Genomic DNA, 15,236 nt, shown 5'->3' with positions numbered 1-15,236 from the left:
CCCCCCAGCCCCCACCCCCGCAACCCGCTCTTGTGACCATGCCACTCACAAGCCCGGATTCCCCCAAGACCCCCTCTCCTACTCATGACCGTGGCCCTCCAGGCTACTAGACTGTGGGGAGGTGGTGCTCTGTCCGGTGTGCTCAGAAAAATACTGGGGGCTCTACTGGACTGGGCGTCCACTCTCTTAACTGTCCACTCTCCTAACGACTCTTTCTCAGCCACTGCCTCAATATCCCCACTGGTAGCTCAAGATTCTCCACTCCCTTCTCCCCCACCCTGTACCCTGCCCTCGGGTGGTGGGAGTATTAATTACAGTTTGCCCTTGACTTTGAAGATAAAATGCCAACCATCATTAACCACTCCAATTAACGGGGCTGTTACCATTTGAGTTGACGGCCGATTAATCCAACTCCCAACCCCCCTCGCCCCTCCAACCCGGGACCTGGGATGCCCCCTGACGCCCCTTCCCTGGCCTCCCCAAGGCTCCTTCTTCTTCCTGGATTCTAGCCCACGGAAGAGCCCTTCCCTGTTCTTGCTAAGAATGGTGGAAGGAATGGAGCCAGATAGGGGGTTCCTCCTGCTCCATGTCCAACAAGCATTCTGGGAGCTTCCAGGTGAGTCAGCCGGCCGACGGCCTGCTGCGAAGGTCTCTTGGCCCCCATTCTTGTAGGTGCCCCAGTGCCAAGGCCCCCTGCTCTCCCCCCTTTAGCTCTCATCTCCCCCTACCTCTAGGTCTCCCCGTTTGTCCTGGTTATACACCATGACGGCACTGGAAGGGCAGTGCTCCTGGGCTGACTGTGCAGATGAAAGCAGTGATGAGGACAGGGACACCCAGCTCTTCTACTCCTCACTTAGGGAGGGACTCAGTCTCTCCTGGCAGCATGAAACCTTCCCTGGGCCCTGAACCACTCTGCTCCCAGCCTTTCCACTGAACTGTTTGTAGCTCCCTCCTGCGGGACACTTAGCCCCCCTGACATCACGTCATTTCTAGACAGGCCTTGTTCCACACTTCAGCTTAGACGGCCTGCTGCCTGACAGCAGGAGCCGGAGCTCAAACTGGTTTCCTTCTACAAAGAGTGCCCAGAAAGTACCCTGTAAGTATGGGTGCCACCTCCCAGATCCAGGGGCGTGCTGGTTTGAGTCCTAGCTGCACCACTTCCCATCCAGCTCCCTGTTCATGCACCTGGGAAAGCAGCAGAGGATGGTCCTAGGGCTGGGGTCCCCGCCACCCACAGAGGAGACCCAGATGGAGTTCCTGGCTCCTGCAGCCCTGGCTACTGTGAGCATTTGGGAAATGAATCAGGAGATACAAGATCTGTGTCTTTCTCCCTCTCTCTATGAGACTCTCCCTTTCAAATTAGAAACTTTTTTTTTTGTAAGAAAAATACAAACCATGATCAACAAGCAGCCCTCTCCCTCACCCCTCCCGTCCTCCCAGGGTACAGTAAGGGTCAGGTGGAGGCATGGAGGCAGGAATATAAGGTCCACTTGTGAATCATGGACTCTGTCTTCTGGGCCCCTTAAGGTCACACTGCTCTTTCCTGGACCCAGGATTTTGGGCTACAGGGAATGGTCAGGAAGAAACCAGAAGCCTGCCTCCAACTCCACAACTGGAGGGCAGAAGCCCAGCATCCCACTGTTTCTCCCTTGGAGGCTGGGAGCCGAAAGAAGTACAGAGCAAACTGCAGTAGCATCTGTCCCATGGGTGCAGCCTGCTCCCAACAAACAGCCACAAAGCAAGCCATGGAGCAGGAAACAGCCTCTCCTCACTCTCTTCCTCCCCCATCCCTCTCTTTTGCTATGGCACCTTCTTTGCTCTCCATCTCTCCCAGGCACTTCCGCCCCTTGGTCTCCACACCCTCAAACATCTTCTCTGGTTCATTTCAAATCACAAGGTTCCTCTTTCCACAATGCCCCATCCCCTGGGAGTCCTGGCACAGAGACACCCAACTCTCTCAGCTGAGAAGGGACCGTCCCCAACAGTGGCCCCCAGGGACAATGACAGGTCCCTAAAGCACATGACAACTCCACTGGCCCTCTGTGATTCCCTGAACTCAGATGGGCTGCAATCCCAAGCCAAGCCCTTGCCCCTGACCCATTCGGCTAAGCCGCTCAAGACCCCAACCCAAATCTCACAGAACCCTTTCCCTGGGCTGGCAATGCTAGCACTTGCAGTGGGATCAGAACTCTGTTAGTTCTGAGCTAAAAGAAGTGGTAGGAACATAGAGGTAGGCTGTGTGGGTCAATCCCCTCCTGAAACCCAAAGTCATGGCCCCAAGTTACAGCAAAATGTAGGACTCCTGCCCCTGCCCCTAGCACTGCCCACACTCCCTCGAGTCTCATCACCTGCTATCCATGCTCCAGTCAGCCTTGGGCTTCTGTTTTCATAGGGGTCCCCCGGGCGACCTGCACAGGCCCGTCTTCCCCAGACTCCAGCAGATTCTTTCCTCAACAATAAGAATTCCTTTGAATTAGACACAAATAGGTGTTTATAATGAAAATGTCAGGCCCAGTGCAGTAGCCCAGTGGCTAAAATCCTCACCTCGCATGCGCCAGGATCCCATATTGTCACCAGTTCTAATCCCAATGGCTCCACTTCCCATCCAGCTCCCTGCTCATGGCCTGGGAAAGCAGTCGAGAATGACCCAAAGCCTTGGGACCCTGAATCCATATGGGAGACCCAGAAGAAGCTTCTGATTCCTGGCTTCAGATCAGCTCAGCTCTGACCATTGTAGCCATTTGGGGAGTGAGTCAGCAAACGGAAGATCTTCCTCTCTGTCTCGCCTCCTCTTTGTGTATCTGACTTTCCAATGAAAATAAATCTTTTAATTAAAAAATAACAAAGAAAATGAAAATGTCAAGGGCTAGTGTTGGGGAAGAGTAGGCTAAGCCACTCCATATGGCCAGTTTGAGTCCTGGCTGTTCCACTTCCTACCCAGCTCCCTGCTAATGCACCTGAGAAGACAGTCCAAGATGGCCCCAGTGCTTGGGTCCCTGCCATGCGTATGGGAGACCCCGATGAAACTCCTGACTTCGGCTTGGTCCAGCTCTGGCCATGACAGCCATCAAGAGAGTAAACCAGCAGATAGAACCTCACTCACTCACTATCTCTTTCAGATAAATAAACCTTTAAAAAAAAAAGTGCAGGAGAGGATGTTTATCCTAGTAGTTAAGACCTCATCCCATGATGGAGCACCTGGATTCAGGTCCCGCAGCTCTGGCTCAGTTAACTCAGATCTACAGGCAGTGGGAAACAGATTCTTGCCACCCCTGTGGGAGACCTGGATCACCTTCCTAGCTCCTGGCTTTGGCTGGCCCTGGCTCTGGAGCCCATTTGTGGTGGGAATTTGGGGGAGTGAGCCAACAGATGGAAGCCTATTCCCCTACCCTTTTCCAAATAAATACCTATTTTTTTTAGGTGAAAGTGTGCTATTGGCTTAGAGAGGATCCTGTTGCCTTGGGACCACCTGGGAATTGGGCTGGCATTCAACGTGCCCTGGTGGCCATCACACCTGCGAGAGGCTCTAGCGGAGGGACCCTTGCCCTGAGTTCCATGGGAATGGCAAGCTTTGCACTCCATCTGTCTTGGGGCCCAGGGTTCCTGCCATCCCTGCTGGGGTGCTGGTGCCCAACATTCAAGCCAGCCTGTCTTGTACTCCTTGCTTCTTCCATGGGCTTTATACCAGTGCATTCTCTCACCTACATCTGTCAAAGGAGGGAAGGAAAGAAGGAAGATTTTATCTATTTGTTTGAAAGAGTTACAGTGAGAGATGCAGAGGTCTTCCATCTATTGGCTCATTCCCCCAAGTAGCTACAATAGCTGGGTCTGGACCAGATCAAAACCAGGAGCCTGGGGTTCCATCTGGGTCTCCCATGTGGGTGCAGGGGCCTAACAACTCGGTACATCTTCTGCTGCTTTCCAAGGTGCATCAGTAGGGAGCTAGATCAGAAGAGGAACAGCTGGGACTTGAACTGGTGTCCCCTATGAGATGCCAGCATTGGAGGTGGCAGTGTAATGTGCTGTGGCCCAATACCAGCCTCTCTCATCCACATCTCATTTCTTTCCCCAACACAAGCATAAGGGGGTAAAGGATGGGGTTAAGAACCTTCACTTTAGAGTCCCAGAGAGGGTGAGGTTCAACTGTTTGTGATCAGATGCCTCCACAAAGCAACTGAAGCTCTCCTCATCAACACAGATCATCTCCTAATTTCTGCTGATTTGTTTCCATTTACTTGAAAGGCCAAGAGATGGAAAGGGAGAGGCACCGAACATGGTCTTCGTTAGTTGTTTCACAGATAGCCACAACAGCCAGGGGCTAGACCAAGCTAAAACAGAACCCAGGAACTCAAGGTCTCCCATGGGCATGTTAGGGACCAACCATCTGAGACTGCTCTATCCCAGAGTGCATATTACTTAGTAGGAATCTGGAATCAGAAGAACAGTGGGGAGCCAGTGTGGTTGCTCAACTGGCCAATCTTCCACCTGCAGCACCAGCATCCCATATAGGCACAAGTTGGAATCCCAGCTGGCCAGCAGATACAAGATCTCTCTCTGTCTCTCCTTCCCTCTGTAAATCTTTCAGATTTTCTTCAAGAAGGTTCTTGATTTTCTTTTTCATTTCTTCAGCGACACATTAGTAATTAAGTAGTATTTCATGGTATTTTTCATTTCTTCATGGTATTTTTAATTTCTTCTTTTCTTCCTATTGTTGATTTTGTTTTGTTTTGCGGATTTTCATTTAAGGAGATATACAGTCATTGTGTAATGGAGACTTATCATATCCAGTAGCAGGTTATTTAACTTCATGGCATTGTAAATTTCTGTTTTTCTTTTTATTTTTGATTTAGTATTGTGGCTTTTCATTGAAGGGGATGTATAATGGGGACTATCATATCCAGATGTGAGGATGCAATGCAATATGTATCTCTACTTCCAGATCAAAGATGGCCTCCCAATGAAACTGTTCACTATATCTTAACAGGATGCTGGACTCTGTCATTGTCCATGCCCGCAATGACGGACATATGACTGAGTATGAAGAACTATACCATAGCAATAATGCAGGGAACTTGGGAGGTGGAGGGGACTTGGGGAGAGAGGAAAGGGAGATCCCAGGGCTCAGCCCTGCCCATTGGAGCCAGTTGGGGGAGTGGAGTGAAGTAGTGGATGGAGGATCTCAATCTCTCCCTTCCCCTCTGCCTCCACCCCTGGCCCCCCAAAATGGCCTTCCAGGAACACCCCACCAGAGTGGGCCCCAAAAACTGGTGCTTGGTATGACTGGAGGAAGCCAGAATGTCTCTGGTTCTCGGGTCCATAGCCCAGACAGGCTACTTCCCAGGGGTACTCCTCCCTAGTGTATAAACTTGAGGTAGGCTCTACATGGCCAATGCCACAGTCTCCGCCAAGTAGGGGCTTCTTGTGAGACAGCACAGGAAGACTAGGCGAGGGGCAAAGTCCAGATGGCAGAGGTGACTATGTGACCTTGTCTGTCCCTGCAGTGGGTTTCAGGAGCCACGTGGCGCTGAAACACACACCAGCACTGGCTCCCCCCGCCCCCCACTCAGGCAGAAGCTGTCCCCCAAGCTGTAGTGAATGAAGCCAGCTGGATACCAAGGGAAGTTACAGGCAGGGCCCGGGCGGTTTTGGCTTTAGGGCACAGGGCCTAGCTTGCCTCTCACCAGCTCCAAGGGCGGGACGCCCTGAACCAGTGCCTACTCGCTTCCCAACAAGTCCCGGACTTCAAGTTCAGGTAATTAGGCCTCCGGCAGTCTCACCTGAGCCCGCCAATGAAGCCAATGAACCCGAGATAAACATCCTGGGCCCCTCTGCTAGGGAGGGAGGGAAGGAAGAAGAAAAACTTATAGGTGGAAATTAAGAAAAGGCAAGCAGAAGGCAGGATGCTTTGAGTTTCTTCTGACCCTGGTACCCAGCTGCCACCCTCACCCAGGGGGACAATAGATGCCTGCTCCAGCTGCAGCCTAAATAGGGAGCAGGCTATGAGGGCTTAAGCTCGCAGGGTGGGGACCAGCATCCCCTATGGGTGCAGGTTGGAGTCCCAGCTCCTTGTTAGTGCACCTCGGAAGACAGCAGAGAGCCCAGGTGCTGGGACTCCTGCCACCAAGGTGGGAGACCCTGCAAAAGGACATCGGGATTATTGAAGAAATGGGCCAGGGTATCTAAAGCTTAAAAACGGAAGCTTTGATGAATACTGAACAGAATCCTAGGGAAAGAGATAGCAGGAAGGAAAGGGTAAGGCATTTTAGCTCTGAAAGGCTCCTGTCCAATCTGGCTGACACCACCGCATGCCCCCACCCACCCCCACGAGTGCAGTTCGTGGGTGCAGCGAGGCCAGCCAGCCGAAAGGATTTTGGGGGTGGGAGGTCAATTCTGAAGTGATCCAGGTCTGGTGGTCTTTTGGGTGCTGGAAATTGGAGGACGCTCCAATTGCCCCTGCTTTTCCCAGCGCTGACCCCCTATGCCACAGGAAGAGGTGATTCGGTTCTTCACCCTGCCCACCGTCCTGAGGACAGGTGCAAATGGGTGCACGGTAGGGTCCTCCGGAGTTGGGCCGGGCAGCCTAAGGCCTCTTGCTTCCTTCCCACCACCCCCTCGAGCCCAACTCTGCCTCGCGCGGCGAGACGCGAGCATTGCAGCCGGGCTGGGTGTGGGGCAAGGCAGGGAGACCCTACGGCTAGCCCAATGCCACGGACCTCGGTCCCCACTCGACCCCCCAGACAGGAACCCACCGACACACGCACACACACCCCAAGCCCGTGCAAATGCACGTGTAGCAGGAAGCGCGCCCGGAGGACAGAGACCCGCCGCTGAGCATGCACGGGTCTCCGCCACTCCCCGCCCCTGCACTACCGCTGGGTTCCAAGGCCCCAGACCGGAGCCGCTGGCTGAAGTTTCACGCCGCCCCCTCCCCACGCCACACACATAAACACACAGAGACACACACATACACCCAGACCGCCTCCCTAGGTGACGCTACAGTCTGTGCGGCTCCTTTAAAGGCTGCGGGTTCCGTTCTTCTTTCCTTTTCCACTGGATGCAAATCCGGAGACCGGAATCTGCAGCCAAATCAAGCCGGAGAAGGGGCGCGGCCGGCGCGTCACCGGATCCGCTCCTTGTATGGCTCTTCCCGGCTTGGCCCGCAGCCCCGGCGACCCTCCCTTGCAGCCGCCGGGGCCCCTCCCGCACCCAGCCCGGCTCACACCGCCGCCTACGCCCCCCGACCTGGCGCTCGCCGTCCCCCCTCCGCCCCCAGGGACGCAGCCGGGGGCGGGAAGGCGCTGCATGCCCTGATTCCGGCCGGAGCCTGGGACCGCTGCAGCGCGCTCCCTCCCCGCGCCGCGCGGGCGGAGAAGAGCCTGAGGGCGCTTTGCGCCTCCCCGGGATAGGAGTGGGGGAGCCTGGCGCGAGAGAGGACCGGGGCTCGCGGGCGGCGGGAATCCCTTCTTTCCTGAGAACTGGAGAAGATCCGGGGGAGGCCGGTCCTCCCATCCCCGGCTCTCCAAGCGAGTGGCAAAGGAGGGGAGGGAAGGGGAGGGAGTGGGGGTTGTCATCCACCCCAGCACGATGTGCGGCTCGGGAGTTCCTCCCACGCGTCCCCCGGCCTGCGTGGCCCTCCCACGGCGCTAGGCCCGGGGATCCGCTCTGCCTCCTTGTCAACACTCCCACTCTCCCCTCTCCACAAGGATGCACGTTCCCCCAACCCCGCAATTTCAACTCGCCGACGGGGTGGTGGAGGGGGGAGGAACGCGGGACTCACCGCGCCCACGCGGCCACGACGAGGGAATCCTCCCCCGCCAGGCCAGTGTGATACGGGTGGCAGCCCCGCGCTCCCGAGCTTTCCTCCCCCTCTGTAGCGGCCCAGCCGCGCGCGCGCGCGCGGGCGCGATTAGAAAGCAAGCCTCGCGGAACGCAGCCACCCCCGGAACCCGTTGCTGCGCGCGGGGAGGTGACTGCGCCCCGGGTCGGCACACAAGCCGCGCTTGACTGCGGGACTCCGAGGCAGACAGCAGTAAGGACTGCCTGTGGCGGGCGAGTGCTATAGGCCGGGATCAGGGCAGGCCGTCGCGATGGTGTGTAAGCAGACATTCTGTGGGTTCTGAGTCCTCCCGCTTGCAACTCCGGGACCGGCCCTTCGCAGGCAATGGCACACAGTGACTGCGCCCAGGCGCGCTGGGTCCTCCTGCCATCCTGTGGCCAGAAGGGTTGTCTGGGAACCGTTAGGAGATTATGTGCCGGACACGTGTTCTCCAAGCCCCCGACTTCACTCAGTCTGCACGCCAAAATGGCACATTCTCAAGCCGGGACGTACGAGGCTACAGCCTGCACCGGCCCCGGGACTCAGCCGGGACTGAGCGCAGGATCCAAGGCCCAGCAGAGGGGAGAAGGACGTGGGCGATGTAGAGGAATGAAGTCCCTACCAAAGTTGTTCAGACACTGAACCGAGAAGCACCCACACTCTGGAAGCCCCCCTCCCCGTCTCTGGGAACCAGTTCCTTTTTTCCCAGTCTGGAGTAGGAAGGGTCGCGAATGCGAAGGGGCTGGGGGAGCTCCTGGGAACAGGGTCCGAGCGCGCCTTTTCCGGTTCCCCAAACAGCCAGCAGGCTACCTGCGGACTGGATCAGACTGGGGTATGGGGGAGTAGGGAGGTGTTAGAGGTCACTTGCAAACAGCCCTCGCCTTTCCCCCGCGCCCCGCTCCCCAATGAGCGCAGAATCTCCAGGCCAAAGCACCCACTTGAAGGCCGGGTTTGGACTCCGCGCCGCGCGCTAGCGCAGTACTCGCGGCGCTCAGCCGCGGCGCGCTCTCCACTCTGCTCGCACGTCTTGCTCCCTTCTCTTCTCGGCTCCGTCTTCGTCTCCCTGTTTTTGTTTTTTGGGTTTTATTTTTTTTTTTTCTTCTACTTCTTCCTTTCCGAGCAGCGGCGAGCGGTACGGGCGCTGCACGCCGGCTGCGGCCCGCTTCCTGCTTTCTAATGTTCCATTGTGAGGAGCTTCCATTGTGACGTCGCGCCCCTCCGCCGGGCTCTGGCTGTCCATATATGGGCAGCTACGTCACGGAGCTTTCCCGGGGCTCGGATAAATAGGCTGCTGGAGTTCCCTGGCTGGGAGCTTTTGGGCAGCAGTGAGCTTGCTAGGAAGCGGCGGGGCTGGTGGTGGTGGTGCTGGTGCTGGTGGCGGTGGCTGTGGCGGTGGTGGCAGCGGCGGCAGAGGCAGCGGCGGCAGCAGCGGCGGATCGTGGGGAGGGGGGGGCGCCGAGGGCGCGCGTCTGTTTGTGAGATCCTACTGAGGCGGCGTGCGACCCCCTGAAGCCAAGATCGCCTCCCCCCAGGCCTAGCCCCTACCCCACCCCTCGCACAAGCCCCACCCCCGGGGACCCACCAGCCTCTGCCTGCACCAGCTGAGGCTCTCCCGCCCCCCCCTACAAAGAATTTACTCCCCCCCAAAAAAAGCCAAGATCCCCTCCCCGGGCCCATCCCTTCCCCTAGTCCCTACCCCCTCCCCCCCGAACTTTCCCTCCCGCATGCTTTTGCCCTGCACCACGGATCGCCTCTCCGATGCCACGGGCCTGGAAGCTGCGCTAGGAGCGGGCGGCGGCGGCTGCGGCGGCTCTGGAGTGCTATGACCGGCAAACTCGCCGAGAAGCTGCCCGTGACCATGAGCAGTTTGCTGAACCAACTGCCCGACAATCTGTACCCCGAGGAGATCCCCAGCGCGCTCAACCTCTTCTCTGGCAGCAGCGACTCGGTGGCCCATTACAATCAGATGGCTACAGGTAAGGGCGGCGGGGAGGCGGCGGGGAAGGCAGGGAGGAAGAGGAGGAGGAGGAGGAGCAGGAGGGAGCGAGGGAGCGAGCTGACGACGGAGGGCTGCAGGGCTGGCTGGAGAGACGGACACACGGATGGATGGATGGATGGATGCAGAGGTGGGGGAGCGCGCTGGCAGTTTTCGGGGGAGGGGGCGAACGGCTTTTCCCACCCACTCCTCCCACCCTCTCCGATCGGGAAGACTCGGTTGGCGACGCCACCGGGAGCGGCTTCGGTCCTCCCGGGTGGGGGCAGCTGCCGACCGGAGGGAGGCAGAGGAGAGAAGGAAGGCAGGGAGGGAGGGAGGTTCGAGTGGCTCCGGGTTCTCCCTCCCCGCGCGGGGGGCACGATCGCTGGGGCTGCGTGCAAGGCGTGGTGCCGTCGCCCCTTTTTCCGGGAGGAGCCGGGCGTCTTTTTCACCCGCGCTCTCCCCCTCCCCCTTACTCCCTCAGCCTCCCACCCGGGATGGAGCCATGTGCGGCGTGGAGTCCCCGCGGTGGGAGAGGTACTGCGACGCTGCCTTTCCGGGGCGTTCAGCACAGCCGTGGGGGTGTGGGGCCTGCGGCGGGGTAGAGAAGGGGGGGGAGGCCCACCTGCGGGTCGTCCCCGGGATTGGAGTAGCGGGGGTGATCCTGAGGCCCGGAGAGCTTGCGCGGGCCGGTTTTCCGCCGCTCTGCCCTCTCCCTTTAGCTGGGGCTGGGGCTTCCTCCCCCCCCAACACACACACACACACACACACACACACACACACACACACACACACACACCACCCCTCCAGCAGGAGCTGAAATCTCCTTCAGGCTCAGAGGAGGCTGAGGCTGGGGCTTTGCGGGGTAGGTGGGGGGTGCGGGGTGTATATGGGAAAGCTCCCTTGGCGGGCGGTACCCTTTTACTCTCGGAGGACAAAGCGTCGGAGCGCTCGGGGTTGGCGACCCCAGCGCAGCGCGCATAGTGGGGGGCGGAGGGGACGGCCTCTCTGGGGCGGGGAAGAAGGCGCGCGGACTCGGGTCGGAGAGAGAGGCCGAGTTGTGCGCACTGGAGAGCCAGAGCCCGGCGCGCTTCGGGTCTGAAACTACCTGTGGCTGCAGCTACCTGCCCGCCCCACCTCGGGAAGAACAACAATGCTTGCGGAGCGCGCGCGCGCGCGCGTGTGTTTCTCTGTGTGTGTGGTACGTGAGTGTGTGCGCAGCGTGTGCCGTGTGTGTGCCGCAGCCGTTCCACACCCCGATCCGTAGTATTTTGTGCCGTATCCAGGTTGCGCTTGGGAGCGCGGCGCCGCCCGCATTGCGCCGGGGCTCAGCGCGCTCTTCTCTGACCCCCTGCGCTGCGCACTCCGCCCGGCCGCGCCCTCGGCACCTGGGCCAGGACCTGGGCGCCGCGGCCGGCAGCCGGCTCGGCCTCACTCACGCCCGCCTTCTCTTCCCTGCTCTCCGCAGAGAATGTGATGGACATCGGTCTGGCCAACGAGAAGCCCAACCCCGAACTCTCTTACTCCGGCTCCTTCCAGCCAGCCCCCGGCAACAAGACCGTGACCTACTTGGGAAAGTTCGCCTTCGACTCCCCTTCCAACTGGTGCCAGGACAATATCATCAGCCTCATGAGCGCCGGCATCTTGGGGGTGCCCCCAGCCTCGGGGGCGCTCAGCACGCAGACGTCTACAACCAGCCTGGTGCAGCCGCCGCAGGGAGACGTGGAGGCTATGTACCCGGCGTTGCCCCCCTATTCCAACTGTGGCGACCTCTACTCGGAGCCAGTATCTTTCCACGACCCCCAGGGTAACCCAGGGCTCGCCTACTCCCCACAGGATTACCAGTCGGCCAAACCCGCTTTGGACAGCAATCTCTTCCCCATGATTCCTGACTACAACCTGTACCACCACCCCAACGACATGGGCTCCATTCCGGAGCACAAGCCCTTCCAGGCCATGGACCCCATCCGCGTCAACCCGCCCCCCATCACTCCCTTGGAGACCATCAAGGCATTCAAAGACAAGCAGATCCACCCGGGCTTCGGCAGCCTGCCGCAGCCACCGCTCACGCTCAAGCCCATCCGGCCCCGCAAGTACCCCAACCGGCCGAGCAAGACCCCGCTCCACGAGCGGCCGCACGCCTGCCCGGCCGAGGGCTGCGACCGCCGGTTCAGCCGCTCGGACGAGCTGACTCGGCACCTGCGCATCCACACTGGCCACAAGCCCTTCCAATGCCGGATCTGCATGAGGAGCTTCAGTCGCAGCGACCACCTCACCACGCACATCCGCACGCACACGGGCGAGAAGCCCTTTGCCTGCGAGTTCTGCGGGCGCAAGTTTGCGCGCAGCGACGAGCGCAAGCGCCACGCCAAGATCCACCTCAAGCAAAAAGAGAAGAAGGCGGAGAAAGGCGGGGCGCCCTCGGCGTCTGCGGCTCCCCCCGTATCCCTGGCCCCTGTGGTCACCACCTGCGCCTGAGGCTCGGGCCCCCGGATCCCCACTTGAACCCTTCCAGTGCCTCCCGGCTGTTCGCTTGAAAAGCAGCGGGGAAAGCCAACCACGCAGGCGCAGGGGCCGCGCCCTGGCCCGCTCCATGGACGTGCGGCCCCTGGCTCCCCTTCGACACCCCCTTCCTCCACACACACGTGTACGCGCGTGCGCGCACGCCAGTCCCCAACCTTTGACACCGACCTGTGAGGTCGGAGGCCGGGGCTAGAGGCGTCTTTTCCTGGCCATCAGTACCGCGCCACTCCCCGCCTCCCGCCGCGGCTCCTTAGCCAAGGCACGGGGGCGGAAAGGTGGCGTCTAGCCCGCTTTGTTCCGTTTGGATCGTCTCGATCCAGGGGCCAAGGGGCCATGCCAAGGACTGAAGGTGGGAACCCCTCTCGACCCTCGCACCTCACTGTTTGCCCCGCGTCTCCCTCCGTTTCCCCCGCCCCGCCCCGCCCTTCGACGACCCGCCAGGGTGGGCTGAGGGAGTACCGAGCGCACCAAAGCGCGGAGCAGGTTACCCGGCGCACGCGCGCGCTCACGCGCGGCCACGTGCGGGGTGTGTGCGTGCTCGCGTGTGTGTGTGTGTGTGTGCTGTGAGAGGGGGGTGGGGTGCGGGACGTGTGTGTTGCGCGTGCGTACGTGTGCGTGAGACTCTGGAGCTGAACTTGAGCTGTGTCTACCCTAAACTCTTCCTTCACCTCAGCAACCTCAAGTGTCCCAGGCGTTGGGGCCTGCACGTGGCTGGAGGAGATGGGTTTGCCATCAGGCCTTGGAGGCCGCGACTGCCGCTTCGGAGACTCTGGTTTTCCATGCGCTTTCCCTCGCAGGCCGCACCCAAGCCTGCAGGTCCACGTGCCCATTTATCCTTCCCGCCAATCCTGGGAAAGGAGAAGCTCTCTTGATACTTCCTGGGTCATCGCCGACACCACAGGTAGAAGTTAAGTCTGTGGGGGCGTGCGTGTGTGTGTGTGTGTGTGTGTGTGTGTGTGTGTGTGTATGTAGCACACGGTCTGGATAATTCCCAGCAAAATGAAATCTCTAAGGTACTTGGGCGTCCGGTGCGGTGCACTGCAGGCGTCTACAGCTTTAAAGGGTTTCTTTTTTATGAGACTTGGAACTGCTGAGCTGAGAGCCACACGTGTTTGGGGGAATATTATAAAAACACCTCGATCTCCAAGTGTCCCTCCTAGGGACAGGGAGTATTTTTTTTTTTTTTTGAATTTTTGTTATTTGTTTGTTTGCAATCACCCACGTTGATGAAAGAGGTGTATCTCTTCCAGGCTAGTGTCAGGCCTCCTCCCTGCCCTACCTCCTTGTGTCTTCTCAGGCACCCTCCCCTTCCCGGCTGCCTGCCGGGGTGGCTGTTTTGAAGGGGAGTCGCAGGGAAGGTGCCCCCCCTACCCCCTGCCGTGGCCTCCTAGCAGATTTCCCACTGAATGTATTACTGACTCTCCTATGATCACTAAACCACCCAGAGAGGAGCAAAAATCTGCGTTTACAGAATGTCTGTCTTTAAAGTCACTTTATGCGTGTCCCACTTTTTTTTTTTTTTAGCAAAGAAAATCACTTTTTTGGGAGGGGTGGACAAATAATACTAAAAGGATGCTAGCGCCTAAAGGGGAGCAGATCAAAGAGCGGGAGGGGTTGTGTGTTTCCAGGTACTGAGACTTTTTTACAGAAGAAGAGTGAAGGAGATGAAGTTGGCCAGGAGGGCCCGTGGTTGTTTTGGGTTTTTTTTTTTTTTTTTCTGTTTATTTTTCCTTTTTTTTTTTTTTTTTTTTTTCAGCAGAAAGGTGAAATCTTTCATTGCAGAGACAGTATTTTGCTGACTACTTTTTCTAATGTGATGATTATTACCAAACATCCATTTTTGGTGACTTCAAAGCTGGAAGGAGGAATCAAATTTCCTTTAATATTTTTTCCTGGCTCCTTCCAGGATATGCATGTCACTGCATGATGACCGAGTTTTCCTTTGTTTTAATAAAACTGTTCTCAGACATTTAAGCTAAACTATGAGAAAAAATAACTTTGTTGCCAAAAGGTTGTGCTATTCAGATTTTTTTTATATGTCTGCATGTTTAAAAAAAAAAAAAAAACCATGAGAGAAAATGCACTCTAACTTATGTGAACTGAAAGAAAAAAAAATCAGGTTTTAAACAGGAAAACCTATGAGGAATGATATTTTTTGAAAGACTTTTGTATAAAGTTGAGTACTTAGAAAAAGACAAACCAGATGTAATATATTTTGTGGATGTTTTTATTTCTTGGATTTATAGTACCTTATACTAAGGTTAAAAAAAAAAAACTATGCTTGATATTGTGAAAAGGTGAAATTCTTCACCAACATTTCATTTGCTCTTTTGTCACATTGTTATGCCGATATAGTTCCTGGAAACAGCATTTTTAAAAATGAAATCTTGAAATGGTGTAATGTCGTGCCATTTGCACTGTGAGCAAATGCCGAAACAGTAAATATATTCTGTTTGCTGACAATCAGCCGGACTATCAACTCTCCTTCTTTGATCCTTCCTCGTTTTCATGGCATAAAGTCTGGCCTGGTTTTTTGTTTTTTTGTTTTTGTTTTTGTTTTGCTTCCTTTTGTGCTCTGTTGGGTAGGTTGTTCGCTTTGCTTTAGCCGTTCTTGCTCTGGAAGACGAGTGGAGGCATGGAACCTGGTGTTGCCGGGATCCCGGTCACCATTGTGTGTGGGTTGTATGGCATGGCAGATCTGTCGTGTAGTGTTTCTTTGTCTAGTCCAAAGACAGGCAAGGCAGAGTCCCTTCACCCCTTGTGGGACTTGAAACCGCCAGAAGGATGAAGGGAACGGGTTAGGTAAACTCGTGGGTGTCAGGGCAGGCAACTGGTGTCTTGGGAAACCTAGTTTCCCAGTGGGTATTTGGACAAGGGTTGGGGGGAGCGAAGAAGGGAGGGGCTGTCCGGTTGGTGACCTGG

At 57.1% G+C, this 15,236-nt stretch overlaps 1 protein-coding gene and 1 long non-coding RNA gene across 3 annotated transcripts; one reads left to right on the top strand and one right to left on the bottom strand.

Annotated features, from left to right (window-relative positions):
• Positions 1 to 3,737: 3,737 nt before the first annotated feature.
• Positions 3,738 to 8,867, bottom strand: LOC131478398 (uncharacterized). Its single transcript, XR_009244458.1, has 2 exons — positions 8,755 to 8,867; positions 3,738 to 3,942 (listed from the first exon to the last, which is right to left on the bottom strand). It is a non-coding gene; the product is annotated as an uncharacterized LOC131478398 (long non-coding RNA).
• A 760-nt stretch (positions 8,868 to 9,627) lies between these two features.
• Positions 9,628 to 13,515, top strand: EGR3 (early growth response 3). Of its 2 annotated transcripts, XM_004591366.2 has the most exons (3): positions 9,646 to 9,792; positions 10,276 to 10,328; positions 11,260 to 13,515. In XM_004591366.2, exons 2-3 carry the CDS (start codon positions 10,289 to 10,291, stop codon positions 12,267 to 12,269), a joined length of 1,050 nt encoding a protein of 349 aa, XP_004591423.1. In that variant the 5' UTR covers positions 9,646 to 9,792; positions 10,276 to 10,288; the 3' UTR covers positions 12,270 to 13,515. The 2 variants fall into 2 exon arrangements, with proteins under 2 accessions (XP_004591422.1, XP_004591423.1); XM_004591365.2 differs by lacking the exon at positions 10,276 to 10,328 and having other exon boundaries at positions 9,628 to 9,792.
• Positions 13,516 to 15,236: the final 1,721 nt, after the last annotated feature.

The sequence above is a fragment of the Ochotona princeps genome, chromosome 32 (assembly GCF_030435755.1).
Source record: "Ochotona princeps isolate mOchPri1 chromosome 32, mOchPri1.hap1, whole genome shotgun sequence".
Classification (NCBI taxonomy): domain Eukaryota; kingdom Metazoa; phylum Chordata; class Mammalia; order Lagomorpha; family Ochotonidae; genus Ochotona; species Ochotona princeps.
The sequence above is the reverse complement of the archived record's forward strand: the minus strand, read 5'-3'. Positions and strand labels throughout refer to the sequence as shown.